The sequence below is a fragment of the Schistocerca serialis genome, chromosome 3 (assembly GCF_023864345.2).
Source record: "Schistocerca serialis cubense isolate TAMUIC-IGC-003099 chromosome 3, iqSchSeri2.2, whole genome shotgun sequence".
Lineage (NCBI taxonomy): Eukaryota > Metazoa > Arthropoda > Insecta > Orthoptera > Acrididae > Schistocerca > Schistocerca serialis.
The window spans coordinates 364,704,374-364,716,799 of NC_064640.1; the positions used below are offsets into that span (position 1 = coordinate 364,704,374).

At 39.2% G+C, this 12,426-nt stretch overlaps 1 protein-coding gene across 1 annotated transcript in view; it reads right to left on the minus strand.

The window, feature by feature from the left end:
• The window catches only part of LOC126470866 (myb-like protein Q), a 188,716-nt gene that overhangs the window by 152,219 nt on the left and 24,071 nt on the right, over positions 1–12,426 (minus strand). Inside the window, exon 4 of the mRNA XM_050098881.1 lies at positions 5,446–5,532. Coding sequence (XP_049954838.1) covers positions 5,446–5,532 — 87 coding nt within the window. The remainder of the gene's footprint in view (positions 1–5,445; positions 5,533–12,426) is intronic.

Consider the following 12,426-nt stretch of genomic DNA (forward strand, 5'->3'; position numbering starts at 1 on the left):
GTAGCACAAGCTCTTTGGGTTACATGTACAAAATTTAGCATTGATTTTCATGTCAGTTTAGGTACTTGGCCATTGTAGAGTTCATTATGGGCAATGAAAAGCAAAAATGACAAATTCTTCTTTAAGAAGCAAAAGCAACAGTTTTCTGAGGATATAAATCCTTCTGGAAGACAGTCAAAAGCAAATACACTTGCCCAATGTGGTGCTTATCCCAGAATTGATAGTTACTGGGGTAGGTAATGAGTGGAAAGTGTGGCTTAGGAAAGACACAGAGCACACTGGCAATGCCATGAAATATGCCCTCTCCCTCTGTGTGCTAACCATGACACACATCTGCCTTCTTATTAGCACACCACTACAGCATATTGCCATGCCTATTATGTGGCTCCCTGCTAGGGATAAAGGCAGCTGGCACTAATTTCACCTTTTACGGACAAACTAGTGTGAGCCATTACTTGTAGACCATGCTTGTCTTGACTAAGATCTTCACATATTATACACATACTGTGGGAAAATATAAAAGGACACTCAGCTAAATATATGCAGACAGAGTTGTGCATGGTGCTATGCAAATATTGGTGAGTAGGTGATCATAATCTTCTTCTGACTTTCCTTGGTGCACAGATATATATATTTTTTAACTTTATCCATATTTTGCATTTGTGAATGTGACTGCATCTGGTGCACAGGAAATTTGAATAAAAATACCTCCAGTAACAATTTTTTGTGTTTTATTAAATTACATGGTGCGCTTTGGACCCTATGGATCCATCTTCAGGTACAAATCATCTAATACATAATTTACATTTGATCTTGATTGGGGGACATGTATTTTCCTGGTATGAGAAAGTCAGACATTAGGTTTTGTATTTCATTAACTGAGTACGGAAATATGTGATGAATAGTGGAAATGCAGAGAAAAATGTACCGAGCATGCAAGGAAGAACATTTTTAACCTTTTGAGTTCAGCATACATTGGTTTATTCAGACTTATCGCACATCACTTCACTCAAGGCACACCTTTGTTTGCAACTGTTTAAACACACTTCACAGATATAGTTTAAGCTGATCAAAGATAAACTTTACCACATAGTGTCATATCTGAGTTTTAAGAAGCCGATACATGCAAGGAATGATTAAATAACTCTTTAAAATTACTCAAATAACTATAGCTACCAAAATCTGCTCGTTCATTTAACATAGATTCATGCTTTCTGATTTTGTGGAAATATACTTCGATCTGTTGTAACAGATTTAGGATCTTACCATTGGCTTCACTGTATAGTAATACCAAACTGTTTACTATCTTCTATGAAATGCACAATCTTCTGTGGAGTGTGCATTGAAATGAAACTTCCTGGCAGATTAAAACTGTGTGCTGGACCAAGACTCAAACTCAGAACCTTTGCCTTTCATTGACAAGTGCTCTACTGACTGAGTTACCAAAGCATGACTCAAGGCCCATCCTCACAGCTTTACTTCCGCCAGCACCTCGTCTCCTACCTTCCAAACTTCACAGAAGTTCTCCTGCTAAACTTGTAAGATTAGCACTCCTGGAATATCACATGTTTGGTTTCTAGCATATGCTGTGCAATAATTGATTTTTCAAAATGGTTGAGTCTCAAAGCATTTGTGCGTTCTTGGAAATGGGTTTTAAAATTTCAGCGTGTTTTCCCTACATAGTAGTAGGACAAATGGGGCGTGATACTTTATACACTACACTTATGTTGAACTATTGGTTCCTTTTTTTATGCCGTGGACTAGTAAGTGTCCGAACTTATTATTAGTGGAGAATGCAATTGTGTGTGTGTGTGTGTGTGTGTGTGACACACACACACACACACACACACACACACACACACACACACACACACACACACACACACACAAAAAAAAAAAAATTGCATTCTCAACTAATAATAAGTTGCCGGCAATTTTATTGTGATATGGAGTCTAGGAATGGATTGCTGTCAAATACTTTTTCTTCTTTCTAATTGTTGCACTTTGTTGCCTTACTTTTGTGTATTTGCAGGTCCAAATTATCAGTTGTTTTGGCTGTGCATCCACTGTATATCGCAAAACTTTTATTGTATCCAATTCTGTCCTAGAGGCTCTTTTCGTCTAAGTAAAGTGAGTGTGCTGTATGTAGTATGGTCCTGAAGGCAGCATGTTTCTGTGCAGTGGGACGGCATGATGAGTTCTCAGTTGTTATATCTGTGTAAGTGTGTGTTCTGTGTAGTAGCGTATCACATTATCTGGAAGATCTATTTCTCAATTATCTGGAAAATAGTTCTTTTTAAGAAATCAAAAGGCTCAAAAGTAAAATAGAACATTGCTGGAGCATGTTCATGATGCATTGCAACTATATGATGGCAAGAAAGGGAAGATTGAGGGTTGGGTGGTTTGGGGGAGGAAATCAAACAGCGAGGTCACCAGTCTCATCGGATTAGGGACGGTCAAGGAAGGAAGTTGGCCGTGCCCTTTCAAAGGAACCATTCCAACATTTACCTGGAGTGATTTAGGGAAATCACAAAAAACCTAAATCAGGATGGCCGGATGCAGGATTGAACCGTCGACCCCGTGTGAGTCCAGGTGCTAACCACTGTGCCCCCTCGCTCGGTGGGTAAGATTGAGGAACTACTTGAAGTTTTCAATTCTTTCTGCAGAAGTACTAAATTTACAGCAGATTATAAGGACAACAAAAGCATAAATTTCTTGGATCCCAAAATGATCAACCTCCAACAAAAACACACACAGGATACACAGATATAACAATTGACAACTCATCATGCCATCCCATTGCACACTAACATGTTGCCTTTAGGGCCATGCTACACAGAGCACACTCACTTGACTTAGAAGAAAACAGACTTTAGGACAGAATTGGAAAAAACAAAAACTACTGCCATATACAATGGACACAGAGCAAAAACTACTGATAATTCGGACACACAAAACAAAAATAAGACTACAAAGTGTCACACTAAGAAAGAAGAAAAAATATTTATCAGCATCCCACACCTAGGCCCCATATCACAAAAAGCTTCGAAACTTAAAAAAAAAAATAAAAAATAAAAAAGCAACAAAACAAGTGCATTTTCCACTAACAATAAATAACATCAGTCCACAACACAAAAACAGAGAAGTAAAAATGCAACAGAAATGGAGTGTATAAAGTATCATGCCCCAGTTTCCCTGCCTACTATGTAGAGAAACAGGCCAAAATTTTCATGAACACACAAATGCTTTCAGACTCAACTACATAGAAAAATCAGTTATTGGACAGCATCAACAAGACAGAAACCAATTTCGTAATACTACACAATGAAGCCAATGGCAAGATCCAAAATCTGTTGCAATATTTGAAATATACAACCACAAAATCAAAAAGCATGAATCTATGTTAAATGAACAAACATATTTCAATAGCCATAGGTATTTTAGCAGTTTTAAAGACTTATTTTAAATTTATTCCTTTAATATAACAACTTCTTACATCTAATATTTCAGATACTATGTGACAAAATTCATCTTTGATCACATCAGATTAAACTACATCTGTGAAATGTATTTAAACAGTTGTAAACAAATGTATGTATTGAGTGAAGTGATGTGCAATGATAGTACACTACTGGCCATTAAAATTGCTACACTACAAAGATGACATGCTACAGATACGAAATCTACCCGACAGGAAGAAGATGCTGTGATATGCAAATGATTAGCTTTTCAGAGCGTTCACACAAGGTTGGCGCCGGTGGTGACACATACAACATGCTCACATGAGGAAAGTTTCCAACCACTTTCTCATACACAAACAGCAGTTGACCGGCGTTGCCTGGTGAAACGTTGTTGTGATGCCTCGTGTAAGGAGGAGAAATGCGTACCATCACGTTTCAGACTTTGATAAAGGTCAGATTGTAGCCTATCGCAATTGCGGTTTATTGTATCGCGACATTGCTGCTCGCGTAGCTTGAGATCCAACGACTGTTATCAGAATGTGGAATCGGTGGGTTCAGGAGGGTAATAAGGAACACCATGCTGGATCCCAATGGCCTCATATCACTAGCAGTCGAGATGACAGGCATCTTATCCACATGGCTGTAACGGATCGTGCAGCCAAATCTCAATCCCTGAGTCAACAGATGGGGATGTTTGCAAGACAACAACCATCTGCACAAACTGTTTGATGACGTTTGCAGCAGCATGGACTATCAGCTTGGAGACCATGGCTGCGGTTACCCTCGACACTGCATCAGACAGGAGTGCCTGTGATGGTGTACTCAACAACAACCTGGGTGCACGAATGGCAAAATGTCATTTTTTCGGAGGAGTCCAGGTTCTGTTTACAGCATCATGATGGTCGCCTCCAGTTTGGCGACATCACGGAGAGGGCACATTAGAAGCATGTATTCGTCATCGCCATACTGGCGTATCACCTGGTGTGATGGGTTGGGGTGCCATTGGTTACACGTATCAGTCACCTCTTGTTCGCACTGATGGCACTTTGAAGAGTGGACGTTACATTTCAGATGTGTTACGACCCGTGGTTCTACACTTCATTCGATCCCTGCGAAACCCTACACTTCAGCAGGATAATGCACAACCGCATGTTGCAGATCCTGTACGGGCCTTTCTGGATACAGAAAATGTTCGACTGCTGCCCTGGCCAGCAAATTCTACGGATCTCTCACCAACTGAAAACATCCGGTCAATGGTGGCCGAGCAACTGGCTCGTCACAATACGCCAGTCACTACTATTGAAGAAATGTGGTATCGTGTTGAAGCTGCATGGGCAGCTGTACCTGTACACACCATCCAAGCTCTGTTTGACTCAATGCCCAGGTGTATCAAGGCCATTATTACGGCCAAAGGTGGTTGTTCTGGGTACTGATTTCTCAGGATCTATGCACCCAAATTGCGTGAAAATGAATCACACGTCAGTTCTAGTATAATATGTTTGTCCAATGAATACCCGTTTATCATCGGCATTTCTTCTTGGTGTAGCAATTTTAATGGCCAGTAGTGTAGGCCTATGAATAAACCAATGTATGCTGAACTCGAAAGATTGAAAATGTTTTTTCTTGTGTGTTCAGTAAATTTTTCTCTGTTATTTCCACCGTTTCTGCACTCGATTCACAAAGTATGAAACCTAAGATCTAACTTTCTCACACGAGGAAAATGCATTTCACCCTAGTCGAGACCAAATGTAAATTTTGTATTAGACAATTTATGCCTGAAGATGGATCCACAGGGTCCAAAATGCATTGTGTGTTTTATTAAAACACAAAAAATTATGACTTCAGGTGTTTTAATTAAAATTGCCTGTGTACAAACAAATGTATCACTGAAATAATTCATCAAATACCACTGCTGTGAAAATTAGCAAAATAATTCTTGATTGATAACACTTCATTCAGTTTTACATCTAGCAATTGCACCTACCTGAGAGCCTGCATATGTAGTGCTCTGGTTAATAACAACTTTGTGAATTTTCCCGAACTTTCCAAAATATTCATGCTTTTTCAATATCTGTGAAATATCAAGATTAGAACACTTTAGGATAAACATTTTATTAGCCATCACATATCCAGTTTTATAAATACATAAACATACTTTGGACAGTCAATTACTCTACGAATGTATTAATGTCTATGGTAGGAGTTACAATAATGTACATAAAAGTTCTTTATTTCTCTCAAAATGTCTGTTAAAACAAATCTAACTTAGCACATACTGAATATCTTCACACCGACATACACACAACTACAAAATTAGGTGAAGTGAGCAATCAACAGAACAGTATCAACCAGGATCATATTACTTTCATTAAAACAATTAATGATGATCCAATTATTTTCATCAGTTTTAGCATATGATTGTGGGGAAAGCTTGCGATAATGTGACATTATTTCTCATGTACAAAAAAGCAGTGTCCCTAAGCAAATAGTTCTCAATTACTGTTCTTTGTGTGAAGCATGATACATTTAGAGAACGCATCCTCAAGAAATATCGGGTTCTCAATAGCCAGGAACTGTATTTTACACTATGCCCCATCTTTGTTTCAACAAAATGTGATGAAAAGTCTAACTGGCTAATGAATAATTCAAAATATGTTCTGCATACCATCACATAAAACAAACATTGTCTACACACAAACAAACACAAACATACACACAAAATTCAAGCTTTCACAACAAACTGTTGCCTCATCAGGAAAGAGGGAAGGAGAGGGAAAGACGAAAGGATGTGGGTTTTAAGGGAGAGGGTAAGGAGTCATTCCAATCCCGGGAGCGGAAAGACTTACCTTAGGGGGAAAAAAGGACGGGTATACACACACACACACACACACACACACACACACACACACACACACACATATACAGATACAAGCAGACATATTTAAAGACAAAGAGTTTGGGCAGAGATGTCAGTCAAGGCGGAAGTGCAGAGGCAAAGATATTGTTGACTGACAGGTGATGTATGAGTGGCGGCAACTTGAAATTAGCAGAGATTGAGGCCTGGTGGGTAACGGGAAGAGAGGATATATTGAAGAGCAAGTTCCCATCTCCGCAGTTCGGATAGGTTGGTGTTGGTGGGAAGTATCCAGATAACCCAAACGGTGTAACACTGTGCCAAGATGTGCTAGCTGTGCACCAAGGCATGTTTAGCCACAGGGTGATCCTCATTACCAACAAACACTGTCTGCCTGTGTCCATTCATGCGAATGGACAGTTTGTTGCTGGTCATTCCCACATAGAATGCATCACAGTGTAGGCAGGTCAGTTGGTAAATCACGTGGGTGCTTTCACACGTGGCTCTGCCTTTGATCGTGTACTCCTTCCGGGTTACAGGACTGGCATAGGTGGTGGTGGGAGGGTGCATGGGACAGGTTTTACACCGGGGGCGGTTACAAGGATAGGAGCCAGAGGGTAGGGAAGGTGGTTTGGGGATTTCATAGGGATGAACTAACACGTTACGAAGGTTAGGTGGACGGCGGAAAGACACTCTTGGTGGAGTGGGAAGGATTTCATGAAGGATGGATCTCATTTCAGGGCAGGATTTGAGGAAGTCGTATCCCTGCTGGAGAGCCACATTCAGAGTCTGGTCCAGTCCCGGAAAGTATCCTGTCACAAGTGGGGCACTTTTGTGGTTCTTCTGTGGGAGGTTCTGGGTTTGAGGGGATGAGGGGATGGTGCACGGCCAGCACATCTTGGCACAGTGTTACACCGTCCGGGTTATCTGGATACTTCCCACCAACACCAACCAATCCGAACTCCGGAGATGGGAACTTGCTCTTCAATATATCCTCTCTTCCCGTTACCCACCAGGCCTCAATCTCCGCTAATTTCAAGTTGCCGCCACTCATACATCACCTGTCATTCAACAACATCTTTGCCTCTGCGCTTCCGCCTCGACTGACATCTCTGCCCAAACTCTTTGTCTTTAAATATGTCGGCTTGTATCTGTATGTGTGTATGTGTGTGTGTGTGTGTGTGGGCGCGCGCGCGCGCGCGCGCGCGCGCGCGCGCGCGCGAGCGAGTGTATACCCGTCCTTTTTTCCCCCTAAAGTAAGTCTTTCCGCTCCCGGATTGGAATGACTCCTTACCCTCTCCCTTAAAACCCACATCCTTTCGTCTTTCCCTCTCCTTCCCTCTTTCCTGATGAGGCAACAGTTTGTTGCGAAAGCTTGAATTTTGTGTGTATATTTGTGTTTGTTTGTGTGTCTATTGACCTGCCAACACTTTCGTTTGGTAAGTCACATCATTTTTGTTTTTAGATATATTTTTCCCAAGTGGAATGTTTCCCTCTATTATATTAAACATTGTCTACAGTTTGAAATAAATACAATAAAGGAAACTGGAAGAGTAAAGGAGTTCCCCAACACTATGATACAAAGCAAATGTGGCTCAAGCTAGATGCAAATAATGTACACAAAGTAGTGCAATACGTATCACAGTAAAGAGTATTCGCTACATACGTAACTCCTCAATGAAAGATGGTGAATTTGTAACAGCCACAAATATAAAACAAGATCTTAGGATACTGCACTGCTTAAACAAAGTTCACATTATTGGATCTTCTAGATTAATTAGATAAATTGTGGCACTAGAAAAAAATCAAGTAGCAAAGTAGTCAATGAAAAGATGGCAAGTGACTTCTTTCATGCCCCCCCCCCACCCCATCCCAAAAATATACTGTAATGCCACAATGTGAAAAAATTATATACACAACTAAAAAGTGCGTGTGTCACCAATTCTTACAAAGGTGGAAGCTATGTTTGCAAAAGTAATGTCTATATGTACATACAGCACCTTTGTAACATTCATGTGTTTTTACTGAATATTTGCACTGCATAATAATAGTGAGTATGAATAAATCAAGATTAAAGGTTACTGTACTGTTGGCAATGCATTCCTTAGAGATGGTGTACAAACACTGATTGGGAAAGGATGTGGAAGGAAATAATCGTATCTGCTGTATCCTGTTACTAGTGCGTGTGAGTGTGTCGAGTGTGGGTCGCTGTGCATGTGTGCTCAAATCAGTCGCCAATTGCATCAGTGTGAGCTGGCCACTAGAGGCCGCCTGTAAGAAGCGTGCACAGACCAGCACTGACTAAATGAATCTCTTGTTTTATTTCTTGTGTGTATTGCACACACAAGCGTTCTGTGTCTTGTGGAGCCCCGAGTGACTTAATGTCCAGAAGTTATGAATAAACCCACATTTGCATGACTTGGATCGGTTTTGTGTATTAGTTGGTTACTACACAACTGGCAACAAGGATGGGATCCAATTGTGTAGTAAGCAAGTAATACATAAAAGTGATCCAAGTCACACAAACAGGACTTTATTCATAACCTCTGAACATTAAGTCTCTAGGGACTCCACATGACACAGAACACTGGTGTGATCGATACAGACAAGAAATGTAAGAGGTTGAGTCAGCACTGCTCTATTCATATATAGGCACAGGCAGCAGGCAGATGGCGCGGCAGAGGCCATGCCATGTGCACACTTCCTACAGGCAGTCTCTAGTGGCCAACCCCCGCCCGGCTGATGCAGTTTGTGGGTGATTTGAGCGCGCACACCCATGCACGCACGCACGCACGCACGCACGCACGCACGCACACACACACACACACACACACACACACACACACACACGCACGCAGTTACCCACATTCAGTGCACTTGCACTCGCACTCACACTCACGTGCCCTACTAACGACAGTGCGAGTACTGTGGCAACAATGAATAGAAAAGATAGTGTGATCAAATTTGTTCCCTCACTGGTTGTAATGGCAGCTGCACTGTCAACAACTAACTGCCAATCATATTGTTATTCTGATCCTAGAATACAGTTTTGCATTTCTCTTGTAGCTATTCTTGTTTTGGCATTTTGCGAATTCTAACCATCTTATTTTTGAAACACCTGTACTCCTTTTTGCCTGCTTCATTTACTGCATGTTTGTATTTCATTCCTTTGCCAATTAAATACCATATCTCATCTGTTAAATAAGGATTTCTATTGGGCCTTGTCTTTTTGACTATTTGAGCCTCTTCTTCCTACAATACTTCACTCCCAAACTATTCATTTGTCTTCTATTGTATTCCTTTCTCCTATTAAGTCAATTACAACCTAATGATTCCTTTAAAACTGTCAACAACCTCTGGTACTTTCAACTTATTCAATCTAATTCAATTTTCCTAATTTCCTACCTTTCTGCAATTTCTTTCCTGCCCTTACACTTCACTAATTCCCACGATATCCAACTTCTGCTTATCCATCTCTCTTTTCAAAGTCTCCAATCTAACTGCCTGATTAATGAATATAATAGTTTATTCCAACCCGCAAGGTGGCATTTTTTTCCACTGTTACAAAAAACACTCCCAATTATTCTCCATCTGGAAATCTGAATGGTGAACTATTTTACCCCTGAAAGATTTTACCACACATGCTATCTATATCACTATGAAAGACACACAACCATAGCATGTTCTGTGGTCGATAAAAATGGCTAAAAGAAAGCAAACTGCCACTCAGCCACAATAACACACTGTATTCAGCTCCTTATATGCAATCTGTGGGACTGGCTAAATGACAAAGTAATTAGCTCTAAGAACTTTTTGATCACTTCCTGTTGATTTAATCTTCCAGCTTCTACATGAAACTTTAGGTCCCTATATAACTATTCCCAATAGGACCTTGCCTCAGCACTCAAAAAATAAATCCAAAATCTTTGGGTTGAGAACAACTATACAGTTGCCTTACAAGCAGTTTAGCTCATGCTTCTCCTATCATAAGATAGTGTTTATCACCCTGAAGAAGTAGGATGAGTACCTTTATTCCATTCCCTGGAGTAGTACTCTATATTATTATGGTGTGAGTGAGGATTCAATAAAGAATATACTTGGGTATAAATAAGTGGTTAGGGAAATGTAAGGTGTCAGTCTACAAAATTCAGTGATGTGTCTGTTTAAAACTCTACTAACACTCATGAGACTGTACTAGTAGCACAGCCAACTATTCTAATGAAATACATTTATAACACATATTTAAATATTTATTTCAGTTATGCATCAATAATTTCAATCAGTCACGACGGTCTTCAGACCTATGCAACACATAGGCATCTGGTACGAAGTACACCAAATATACAAAGCAAGGCAGAAATAAGCCAAACAAGCAATGTAGTGCTTTTATAACATGAAAGTACCACATGCACAGTTCTGGCAGACATGTTGACTCTATGAATCATCTTAGGCTGCTGTGCTTTGGCGACTGATATGCCTGCTTTATTGCGTGCTACATATTGCTACTGTGTGGCAGTACATATTAATTGTACATCAGCCATTTATAGAATAAACGAATACTCAAAACCGTTTCAGTAGGTGTTAATGAAGTTAATATAAGTGCACTCATCAGAACACTAGAATATTATAATTACACACATGGGGGCTGCCTTTATTTAATGTAAGTAATAAATAATAAAAATTAGATATAAAAAGTAACATGGCATTGTTTAAAACAGTAGTTGAACTAACCCAGCCTAAAGCAAAAATTCTAATATACTGTTGGCATATGTACATGCATAACATGATAATACATACTTTGACAAACAGAGAGAGACAACGAGTTGCATGATGGAATGGAGAGGCTGCTGTCATACAGAATATATTTATCAACACTGTCTTACATATCAACTGTTTGTAGTAACTATAAAAAAAGTTCATCATAAACAGATTGTAGCTCTGATAAAATAAATAAAACAATTATGAAATACAAATGGGTAAGATCATGAAATGTTCAGTTAAATCCTCAATATTCTTTAATCTGCCAATCAGAATTGTAGTATAAAACAAAATATGACAAAAATATATTACAAATTACAATTATCTAGAATCATATGACATTTGCCTTGCTTTACAGTCAAACATTATTTTGTACTATGCCATTGACAACATAGCAGTTGAAAAAACAAACTTTCATATGCAATAAGTACTGTATGCATTAGTTAACATTAATATAAAACACGTGGATATCTATTGAACATATATGGATTGAGGCTCTGATAAAACAAGTAAAACAGTTGTAAAATATGAATGAGTGAACTCCACCATGCAAAGTACTGTTGGAGCTTCAATAAGCTTGCACTCTGCTCATCAGATATGTAGAATAAAACAAAGTATGCGTTAAATTGTATTACAACAGACAATCAAATATAACATCTGATATTTGCCACACATCGTAGTCGGCCAATCACTATTTTGGTAGACAAAATAGTAGCTGAAAAGACAAATTTCCATGTGTTAAATGCTGTATGCATTATTTTACAATAATATGAAACTTAAGACTCAAAAATACAAAAAGAAGATTGGCTAAAAGCAATAAAATGTATAAACTGTGACAACATAAGGTTCAAGCGTATAATCCAAAAGCCTATGAGACATGAGTAACAAAAATGGCTTTAGAAAGCTGTACTCATTGGACCATCATTATTTAAACCTTATCCATACACACATCCCAAAGCAGTCCCTGTTGAGGGAATTGAAAAGTGGACAAGCTATATTAAATGTCATACAATATTTCACATAATGTATGTCACTAATACAACATATAAAATGTGGAGCCCTGGTAGGAGAGAAACAGCACAGTTATCAATCAAGTCTAAGCAGTCAAGACAGAAACAGATACTGCAGGTGTTTATCTAAGGATTACTATATAGTCGATGTAGCTCCAATGGTAAAAGAACAGAAGAGGAGAATTCTTCATAGAAAGCTACTGAATAGGACAAACTTTGCAGTATGTGAAAAATAAATCTGTTGATTAAGGCTGATTCTTAGATTTATAGATCTCTAATGCCTCCAGTAGATCAAAGGTATATCCTTTCTGGCATGTTGCGAAAGATGTGCATACTCTTTTAT